This window comes from Sus scrofa, chromosome 16, assembly GCF_054392235.1.
Source record: "Sus scrofa isolate SSC_HxYL_T2T_F1_AM1 chromosome 16, Sscrofa_HxYL_maternal_Yorkshire_Landrace_v2.0, whole genome shotgun sequence".
Taxonomy (NCBI): Eukaryota; Metazoa; Chordata; class Mammalia; order Artiodactyla; family Suidae; genus Sus; species Sus scrofa.
In genome coordinates, this window is record NC_139398.1 from 91,068,080 (window position 1) to 91,078,244 (window position 10,165).

The 10,165-nt window shown below is 67.3% G+C and overlaps 1 protein-coding gene across 4 annotated transcripts; it reads left to right on the top strand.

Annotated features, from left to right (window-relative positions):
- Positions 1-299: 299 nt before the first annotated feature.
- Positions 300-8,880, top strand: IRX4 (iroquois homeobox 4). 4 transcript variants are annotated; one of them, XM_003134165.5, is made up of 6 exons: positions 351-373; positions 4,265-4,409; positions 4,894-5,145; positions 5,795-5,907; positions 6,694-7,022; positions 7,455-8,880. In XM_003134165.5, exons 2-6 carry the CDS (start codon positions 4,365-4,367, stop codon positions 8,291-8,293), a joined length of 1,578 nt encoding a protein of 525 aa, XP_003134213.2. In that variant the 5' UTR covers positions 351-373; positions 4,265-4,364; the 3' UTR covers positions 8,294-8,880. The 4 variants fall into 4 exon arrangements, with proteins under 4 accessions (XP_084857891.1, XP_003134213.2, XP_084857892.1 ...); XM_085001765.1 differs by having other exon boundaries at positions 300-4,409; positions 6,851-7,022; XM_085001766.1 differs by lacking the exon at positions 351-373 and having other exon boundaries at positions 4,234-4,409; positions 5,800-5,907; positions 6,851-7,022.
- Positions 8,881-10,165: the final 1,285 nt, after the last annotated feature.

The following is a 10,165-nucleotide window of genomic DNA, read 5'->3' on the forward strand; positions in this document are numbered from 1 at the left end:
GGTGCGGGCTCGGCTGACGACCGCGGCGCCTGGGGACGCCGGCGCGCTCCGCTCGCCAGGTGCTCCGCCTGGAAATGTCTCCATTAGTTGTCGCCCGCTCCCCGCCGGAGCGCGCGCGCCGAGCGGCCGCGCAGAGCCCTCTCGGGCGGCCGGTCGTGGCCCGGCGCCACCGCAGGTAGGCGAGGTCCCCGCGCCGCCCCCGCCCCGGGGTTCCGAGACCCCTCCCCCCTTCCGGGGAGGCGGAGGCTCCGCGCGGCCGCCGAGGGGCGCGGGCGGCGGCGACTGCGGCGACTCCCCGGTGCGTCCCGGGCTGCGCGCTGCTCCCCGCGGCCCCGGCGCCCGAGCGGCGCGGGCGGGCGCGTCCCCGGCGCAGGTAGGGAGTGGGCTCGGCCGCGCAAACTTTGCGAGGATCGCTCCTGCGCTGGAGGGCACAAAGTTTGCTGCCCGCCGGCGGGGTCTCTGGGGGCCGCCGCGCTGGCCGCAAGTTGCGGAAAACCGGGGGCGGGGGCGGCGCGGGGCGCGGGGCGGCGCGGGGCCGGAGGGACTGAGCTCAGGCGTCCCGGCTGCCCGCCTTCCCAGCTCGGGCGGCGCCCGGCAAGCGAGCGGTGGGGCCGCGGCGGGAGGGCCGTGGGGGGGAGCGGGCCGGAATGCGGGGCGTTTCGGGAGGAGGATTCTGCCCGCGCGCCTGCAGCTCGCCCACTGGCTTCGCGGGAGACTCCAGAGCGGTGGCTGCGAAGGAGCGACCCGCCAGCCCCGGGGTTCGCGGGTGCGGCGCCGGCGCACCTAGACCGCCTCTGAGCCCCACACCCCGCCCGGGCGCGCGCGAGCCGGGGGCGGCGCGGGCACCCCCAGGGCTCGGCCCTACGCCTCCGAAAAGAAGGCCCTGCCCGGGGCTGCCCGCTCCCGCCCCTGCCCTCTGGCTCGGCTCAACTTCTCTGGGCCGGAGAGGGCCCCCCCCAACACACAGCCCTGGGAGGCTCTCGGTGCGGAGGACCTGGGTGGCACCCAGGGACGACTCCGGGAACCGCGGGGGCGCAGCGGGTCTCAAGGGGGAAGCCTGCGGGGAGCGCAGGGAAGTCGGGACCGGCCTCTCCCCTGAGGCCCTCCACGGTTCCAGGGCCGACCTCACCCCCAGGCAAAAGGCAGATCTGCAGGCCTCTAACATTGGGGGCCCACTGTCCTCAGGCTGTGCTCCTTCAGAACTCTGCAGGTCGGTGGGGGTTCCTCACAGAAGCCCAGCCTCTGCCCTGGCCCTGGGGAGCAGAGTGCTTTCTGGTGGGTCCTGCCCACAGGTGTGTTTAGAACCGGGGTCCCTCAAGGGCCGCTGTTCAGGAAGCCAATCTGTGCAGGCAGCTCAGCTGCTGCGGCCTGAGTTCCTGACACCCTCGTGGGTCTCTTCCTGGAGGGAACACGTGCCTGGCTGGGCCTGATAGTTAGACCCTAGTGCCTGCCGGACAAGGAGAGCCCAGCAAGTTCCCAGGTTCGGGAGAGGGGTCGGCCAAGGCACAGGTCGTCCACAGGGGGCAGGGTGTCCCAGCTTGCTACAGCAGCCCCAAGCTTCCCCAAACAGGGTGGGTGGCTGGGCCGGCTGCTCACCGGGCAGCGTGGGCCTGGGGTGAGCAGGAAATGAATGCACAGCGGCCTGGCAAAGTGCAGCGGGTGAGCGGGATTTCGGGATCTGGGAAGGAGCCGGCCCTTGAGAACCCGGCGGGCAGGCGGGCAGGCAGGCAGGCGGGCGGGTGGGCGGACGGGCGGGGACAGGCAGGCTACTCCGACTTCAGGCTAGAGAGGAAAGCAGGAGAGCGTAGCAGCGGTGGTCACAGGAGCCCCTGAAACCCCTCCCCCAGAGGCCTCCTCGGCCAGTTGTGCCCACCCCTCTCTGAGGGTGAGCCTGTCCGCTCAGAAGATGAATGGTTGCGTGTCCAGGGGTGCCATTCCCTGAGCGCTGCCGGCTGAGTCTCCAGGGAAGGAAATGGAAGGAAATGCAGGCCTGGGCCAGTCGAGCGCTTCCAGCCAGCCGTAGCCCCAGGCGCTGGCCGCTGGGACCTGGGGCGGTGGCTTCCTCCTTGGCTGAGCGCTCACAATCACTGGGGCCACAGCCCCTGGAAGGAGTGAGGACAGGATGCTGAATCCGCCGACGACCTGCGGCGGAGATTGCGGCTCCCTGAGCCCTCCGCCACCCGGGGCTCGGGCGCCTCCCTCCCCTCTGGCCTCATTGTGGGAGAGAGTGAGTTGTTTGTAAACAATAAATGATGGGAAGTAGGAGGACGTTGAGCTGGAGCCGCCGCCGAAGAAGCCGGGAAACTGGAAGGAGAGGGGAGGCGGGAGCGTGGGGGAGGGGACGCGCAGAGGCGGCCGGGGAGAGAGATTGAGAGATTCATTTCTGCCCGCGAAGCCCCGGTGGCTAGTTTCTGATTATTTACAGGAAGGTGATATTAGCAATTCAGGTGAGAAAGAAAGAAACACGGCCGCCACGAAATCAATACAGAATTCAAAAACAATTATTAACGTCATTTGACTCGTGTTCTTTATATATCTCTCCCGGCTACAGACGCTAAACTGTCTGAATAATTTGCATGGAGCGGCTATTCATTATTTCCGATGATTTTCCTTTGCAAGCAGCTCGGACGTGGCCGGCTGCGGTCCAACGCGATCGGAGAACTCGTATTTTCATCTGTAAATTAAAGCAATTACGCAGCAGATATTATATGATGGTACCGTGGTCTCCAGATAGTCATCAATCACCTTCAACCGAGCTGTCAGAGCCGGCAGATTTCGTTTCTGGGAGGCAGCTTTGCAGCTGGGAGAGGGCGAGAACGTCACCATTAATTAGAGGGTGACCCCGGGGCGATTCGCAGGTCTGAACCCAGGATTCTCTCCCAGCAAGTCTGCACAGCGCCGCCGTGCACGGCTCCCTCCCCGCCGCCGAGCGAGCGGGAGGCCCGGCCGGGCCAGAGCAGCCGGGGCGAGCCCGGGCCCCCGCAGGGCGGGCGGCGCAAAAGGCGGGGAGCGGGCTCGGGGTGGCCCCGGCGCCGCCCTACCGCCTGCGCGCCAGCCTCCGCTGTGCCCTCGGGCACGGTCCCAGGGCCGGGACTGGCTGCGGAGGGCTGGGGCGGGCCCTCGACCGCTCCCCAGACCGCTCCCCGCGCCCTGGGCTGGGAAGGGCGTCCCGGCCCAGCGCCTCCTCCGCGGGTTCCCAGCCCTGAAGGTCGCCGGGAGGAGGCGCGCGGCGGGAGGGGCCCCGAGCGGAGTCGGGAAGCCCGCCGGTCCCAGCGCGCTGGCCTGTCCGGCAGTCCCCGCTTTAGCCGCGAGGGGCAGGGGGAGCCGAGGGAGGGCGGCCCGCGGAGGCGGATGGGGGAGCCCAGCGAGGGCCGGGGCGCCGGGCTGGAACTCGCAGACGCGGCGGCCGAGAGAGGCCAGGCCTGCGGTTCCCCTGAGCCCTGGGGCGCTGGGCCCAGGGGAAGGCCCAGGCCCCCACTCTCAGGGCGCTCTGACCCCCACATGCGGACGCGCTGGCGGCCGCTCCATGGCCGGCGGAGGGCTCGAACTGGCTGGAGGCCTTGCGGCTCCGGTTAAACAATAGCCGGGCCCGCGCCGCCTTCGGCCGCCGCGCCGGCCGGCGGAGCTGCCTGCCTTCCCGCTGGCGGGGCGCGCGGAGAGCGGAAGCCTGGCCCGGGCGCCCGCGCGGGGCTCATTTGAACTGTTGATCACATCTGCAGCGAAGACTCACTCGTGTCCCCCTCATACGTCTCATTTGTAATTGAGACTAATGATTACAGTGGGGCGGGAAGGAGCAGCTGCTCATTAATTAATTTCTAATTAAAAGTGCCTCCCGTCCTCGGTGACGAAGGAGAAGCACCGTTCGTCGGGGCGGTATTGACTCCCCGGATGAAATCCATTTGTTCCAGCCGCGCGCCCTCCGCCCCGGGCGGCGCGGCCCGCCTGTCCCCGCCCCGCCCGGCCGCGGCCGCGGCCGAGTGACCCACGCGTCTGCGGCCCGGCCGGCTGCGCGGCGTGGGGCTGACGTCAGAGCCTCCGCCGCTTAAAGCCGCGCACCGCTGACTTGACGGATTCGCGCGTCTCCTTTTTCTTTTCTTTTTGGCAAAATATGTATTTGTGTCCCTGCTTCGAGGCCGGGCGGTCCCAGAGCCCCCTCCAAGCTCCGGCGCGCGAAGCTAAAGCCGAGCCTCACTTTCCTACTCAGTTAGAAAAGTTCGCGGAGCAGGCGGCCGAAATAACCTGCTCTTCTGCTTCGCCCTCCCAGCGCCTAGAAGCCGGTGGCCCCGGAGCAGTGGCCGCGGCCCGCCGGGCCCCTCGCGCAGGACCCCGCCGGCCCTGCCTGCCGGCCCCGGGCCGCGCCCGCCATGTCCTACCCGCAGTTTGGGTACCCCTACTCCTCCGCACCCCAGGTAAGAGGGCCCCGCGGGGCCGCTGGAAAGCCGTCCAGCAGCCCGCAGTCGCTTCCCAGCGCCCAGGCCCCGTGCCACGCACCCCTCGCGCCCCACCCCGGGGAGGGCAGAGGCGCTGAGGCAATCCGACGGGCAGGGCCAACCTTTCCCGTTATGTTTGTCCTCCACCCCCTACGGGCTCTGTCTGAGGCTACGCCCCGGGGAGCCCCCGCGGGACCAAGGGAGATGTGGCACAGGAGGACGCGCTCCCTGCGCGGCCTTGGAAACCTCCCGGGAGGGTGTGACCACTCCGGACCAGGACGGGCTGGGCCCCACGTGGCCAGGGGAGGCCAGGCGCAAAAGCTCGCCGCGGAAAGGAATGCGCGGCCCGCCGTGGATGGCGGTAGCTCCGGGGGCCTGGGGTGCGCGCTCCCGCTCCCGGCGGCGCGCGGGCGGACGGAGGCCCGGCTCCCGCCCTTCCTCGCGGCTCCTCTCTCTCCCGCAGTTCTTGATGACCACCAACTCCCTGAGCACGTGCTGCGAATCGGGGGCCCGCACGCTGGCCGACTCGGGGACGGCTGCCTCGGCCCAGGCGCCCGTCTACTGCCCGGTCTACGAGAGCCGGCTGCTGGCCACCGCGCGCCACGAGCTCAACTCAGCCGCGGCGCTGGGCGTCTACGGGAGCCCCTATGGCAGCTCGCAGGGCTACAGCAACTACGTGACCTACGGATCCGAGGCGTCTGCCTTCTACTCGCTGGTAAGGGAGGGAGCGGATCACAAACGCCTCCCTGCCACGCCAGGCCCCCAACCTCGGTGCGCCAAACTCGCTTTCCCCGAACTCTGGAGGCAAGGGGCGAGTCCCGGATCCCGGGCTTTGGGGACTGGAGAAGCAGGCCTTGGCTCCCTCGGACTCAGCACCTCTGAGCCTGGTCCTTCAGACTCCACCAGGGCCAGGGTTGGGTGTCCTGGTAGGAGGGATTTGTTTTCTGCTCTCTGCTAAGTTCTGGTCGGATGCCCGGTTCTGTGGGAGCTCACACGGGCCTCCCCCCACCCCACTAGCTTCCCTCCCCCTCACGCCTCCGGGCCTCCCCCTTCCTCTCCTCCTCCTGGCACCTCCCCACTTCTCCCCTTCTGTCCCCTTCCCTGTCCCTCCTCCGCTGCCCCCCAGTCCGTCCGTCCGTCCCTCCCTCCCTCCCTCAACATTCTCCCATCGCTCATTCCCCAGATGGCCCCTAACTGCTCCTCCTCCTCCTCACTCCTAGTCTTGGGGCTCCTTAGCTGGGGGAGGCGGGATGGGGGCTGGCCCAGGAGTCTGCCGCAAGCAAGCAGGAGCTGGGTCCTAGGGAAGGGGCTGGCGTTGGGTCGCTTCCAGGAAGCTGTGACCCCAGGCTCACCGGCTCCCACAGAACAGCTTCGACTCCAAGGACGCCCCTGGGTCTGCGCATGCGGGCCTCGCTCCGGCTGCCGCCGCCGCCTACTACCCCTACGAGCCAGCGCTGGGCCAGTACCCCTACGACAGGTGAGGGACCCTGGCCCCTCTCACTGCCCCCTTAGGGACCACCAACCTCTGCCCCCACCAGCGCCATGCCCCCCCACAAAGGTCGAGCACCCGGAGGAGGGGCAGTCCTCTGGTCCGACTGACCTTGGTTTAGGCCCAGCCCCGCCTCCTAAATACAGACTAAATACGTCCCCCCCCTCCCCTTTCCAACCCCCAGGCTACCTGTCCCCACTCCCAAGCCCTCCCTCCAACGTGGTTTTCGGGGGACTCTTGTCTTGCTGCCCTGCACCCTAACAAGTGTGGCCCTTTCAGTGTGTCTGGGCCCACCTCCCCGTCCTTCCGGGGCGGGGGGCAATGGCGTGCCCCATCTTCCGTGGGGCGACAGAAAAAGTTATCTGCACAAAGCCCAGGTAGGCTCTCTGGGCACGCTCTCCCCAGGGGCCCTAATGACCATTTCTGTCCGGGGTAGTTGGGTTCGCATCTCCAAGATATGCTTCCCTGGTTCGAGGGTCAAAACAGCAGGCGAGAGGCCAGATAAAGGAACTGGGATGGGTGCGTGTCTGTGCAGAGTGACAGGGACCTGGCTGGGCCTTGCTCGGCGCTGCACCCCAGACCTCTGTCCCCGAAAGGAGCCTGGGCTCCATGTCGGCTTCATCAGAGATGAACATTAAAGGGCAGTGCCTGCCTGGGAAAGACCCAGTCTTCCCGCCTAATTACCCCCCTGACACCGGAAGCCCGCGTGGGCGTGGCCCCGCGCGGTGGCACAGGGACCTGCCGCGGGCGCCCCATTGCCCGGCCTGTCTCCAGGTACGGGACCATGGACAGCGGCACGCGGCGCAAGAACGCCACGCGGGAGACCACGAGCACGCTCAAGGCCTGGCTGCAGGAGCACCGCAAGAACCCCTACCCCACCAAGGGCGAGAAGATCATGCTGGCCATCATCACCAAGATGACCCTCACGCAGGTGTCCACCTGGTTCGCCAACGCGCGCCGGCGCCTCAAGAAGGAGAACAAGATGACGTGGCCGCCCAGGAACAAGTGTGCCGATGAGAAGCGGCCCTACCCAGAGGGCGAGGAGGAAGAGGGGGGCGAGGAGGAAGCCCGGGAGCGGCCCCTTAAGAGCGCCAAGGGGCAAGGTGCGTGGGAGGCGGGCTCTGCGGGGCGCTGGGGCTCCTGGGGGCACCGCCCTGCGCCTTCAATCTGAAGATGCGGAGCCGGGTGGTTCCAGGCTGCCCATGAATAAACTGGCCCCAAGAGAGCAAGGCCCGTGCCCGTGGGGGCCTGCGGTGGTGAGGAGGGGGCGTGCTTAAAGACCCCAAATCGAGTTCAAAACTCTAGACCCCAGCCCCACTGATTCGAGGCTGAACTCAGCTCCGCCCCTGTGTTGGCGTTTTTGGGGTCCCAGAGCCTGGGAGGAGGTGGGAGGTAGAAGGAAGGCAGGGTGCCTGCTTTTTCCAGCTCCAAGGTGGGCCCCGTCCCCATGGGTTCAGAGCGAGGCAGGGGGTGTGGGAGTCCCGTTAAGCCGCCCTTCTGTCTCCCTCCGCTGGTCACTCTTTCTCTTCTGGCAGAGCCGATCGGCAAAGAGAAGGATCTGGAGCTGAGCGACTTGGAGGACTTCGACGCCCTGGAGGGGGAACCCCCAGAGTGCGAGCTGAAGCCGCCTTTCCAGTCCCTGGACGGAGGCCTGGATCGCGTGCCCGCCGCACCAGAGGGCCCCAGCGTCCCGGGGAAGGAGGCTTCCGGCGCCCTCCGGATGCCCCTGGCTGCCGGAGGCGGGGCCGCTCTGGACCAGGACCTGGAGAGGGCCCGGAGCTGCCTCCGGAGCGTGGCATCTGGGCCGGAGCAGCAGCCGGGCGCGGCGGGCGGCCCCCAGGCCTGCGAGGCCAAGCTGGGCTTTGCTCCAGCTGGGGCATCGGCGGGCCTCGAGGCCAAACCACGCATCTGGTCTCTGGCGCACACGGCCACTGCGGCCGCCGCCACCGCCCTCAGCCAGACTGAGTTTCCCTCGTGCATGCTCAAGCGCCAAGGCCCCGCCGGCCCTGGGGTCGCCTCCTCCTCGGCGCCTGCCTCCTCCTCGCCTACGGCTCCGGCCCCGGCCCCCGCCCCCGCCGGTGTCCTGGACAGGCACCAGGACTCCCCGGTAACCAGTCTCAGAAACTGGGTGGACGGGGTCTTCCACGACCCCATCCTCAGGCACAGCACTTTAAACCCGGCCTGGGCCACCGCCAAGGGCGCCCTGCTGGACCCGGGGCCGCTGGGCCGCTCGCTGGGGGCGGGGGCCAATGTGCTGACCACGCCCCTGGCGCGCCCGTTCCCGCCCACCGCGCCCCTCGAAGGCCCCGCTTCGGGCGCTGCCAAGGAGCTGCTGGCGGTGCCCAAGGCCGGCGCCAAGCCCTTCTGCGCCTAACTGGTTGCGGGCAGGAGCGGGAGAGCCTGCGCTCAGGCCGCAGGCTTGAAAGTGGCCACCCTTCTACCGAGTTTCCAAAGCGAGCAAGAGAGCGGCCAAGCTCGGGCCGCCAACCCACCCTAGAGGGAGGATCTGAACTCGGCCTCCTGGGGCCATGGACAAGCCCCCGGAGCACCTGGACAAGAGAAGCCGGGCCATCCCGAGCTAGCTCACTCGGGGAGGGGACCGGCAGGATGGGGCTGCTGTCAGAGCAGCCAGCCGGAAACACCCTGAAGCATAAAGTTTACGTCCAAAAGTTTACACGGGGAAGATGTTTCAGTTCGAGGCCTGTTTGTTCCGCTGTCTCCTTTGGGGTTTGAGGCATGCCGCGATTCCTTGTGAAGACTCCTCAGCCTGTACACCTTCTGATTTCATCCTCAGCACATCATTTTCACCAGTAGCACTTCCACCGAGTTTACACCATTGCACACTCTTAACTCGATAAAATTGTTTTTTTAATGTATGTTCACACCAATAATTGCCTGCTTCAGAGGCTAATATAACAAAACCAATAAAACCGAGTGATGGTGTTTGCATTGCGAAATGAACACTTGTGAAACCTACCGAGTTTTGAAGCTTGGAAGAGGAGGCAGCCGACCCTCCAGGGCCGGGGTGGGGAGGGTCGCTGACCCAGGATCCTCACTGCAGTCGCTTGCAGGGCCCAAGACTTAAAGTAGAGCCATTGGTTTAAGGAACAGTCACAGGACACTGTCAGGATTCTGCGAAAGCCCCTGATGGAAGCTGATGAGACGTCCCAAACTTTTCACCTCTCCCCAGTGCCAGACTCCAGGATTGGGAGAGAGCATGATGAGAATACCTGAAACATCTCACTCCCTGAGACCAGACCCTGCTGGGGGAGCCCTCAGCCCCTCCTCTGCCCTCCGGGCTCCTAGCCCCGCCTACCTGGGGGGAGGGGACCTGGCCGTGTGTGTGTGTGTGTGTGTGTGTGTGTGTGTGTGTGTGTGTGTGTGTGTGGCCGGCACTTTCTGAACGCCCACAGAGGGCGGGGGCTCCGGGAGAGGGGAGGGGGAGAGGGAGGGGCTTAGGAGGTTAGGAGGCCATGGACCAAAGGGGGGGCTGGAGGACGTGAGCGGCCCCTGCGGACCCCCAGCTTTGCTCAGACACCCGGTTCCCCCACCCCCACCCCTGCAGAACTGAGTGCCGGGCAGCAGCAGACTGCTGCGATCTGGAGGGAAGTCGCCGGCTCTCTCCCCACGGAGGACAGTGGACGCTGAGCCTCAGCCTGTAGACCTTCTGATTTCATCCTGGCACATAATTCCCCGCCCCCTCAGGAGCCTGACCTCACCCCACCCCACCCAGCGCCAGTGCCCCTCGAGCCCCGAAGGTGAACGCGCCCTGGAGTCAGGGCTCGCCCCTCGTCTGCAGGGCCTCTGCTTGAGGCCCTGCTGGGCCTCACGGAAGCCCCAGGTATTCTGAGGAACCACTGGTCGAAAGGCAGGAGCCTGCAAGGGTGGAGCAGCCCAAAAGCATGGGGGTCCGAGGGTGCAGTGACAAGGAGATGGTGGCCCTTGGTCCCTCGGCAGACTGGCAGCCGCAGGGAGGCCAGCTGAAGACGTGGGTCGCCTCGCGGGCTGGTGGGCAGGCTTCGAGGGACACGGAAGGCCCAGGGTTTCTTCTGCCAGGGGCTAAGTGGTGCTGCACTGGGGCCCCGTGCGTCCCAGGCCTCTGGGAAAGAGCCAGGCAGGCCAGAGCGCTGGAAAGCGGGCCTGATGGACCGGGTGTGGGGGAGAGAGCAAAACCGCAAGGGGCACCCCTGAGCGGCGGGACCCTGATGGCCCGACCCCAGCGGACCCGACTTTGCTGGTGGGACCT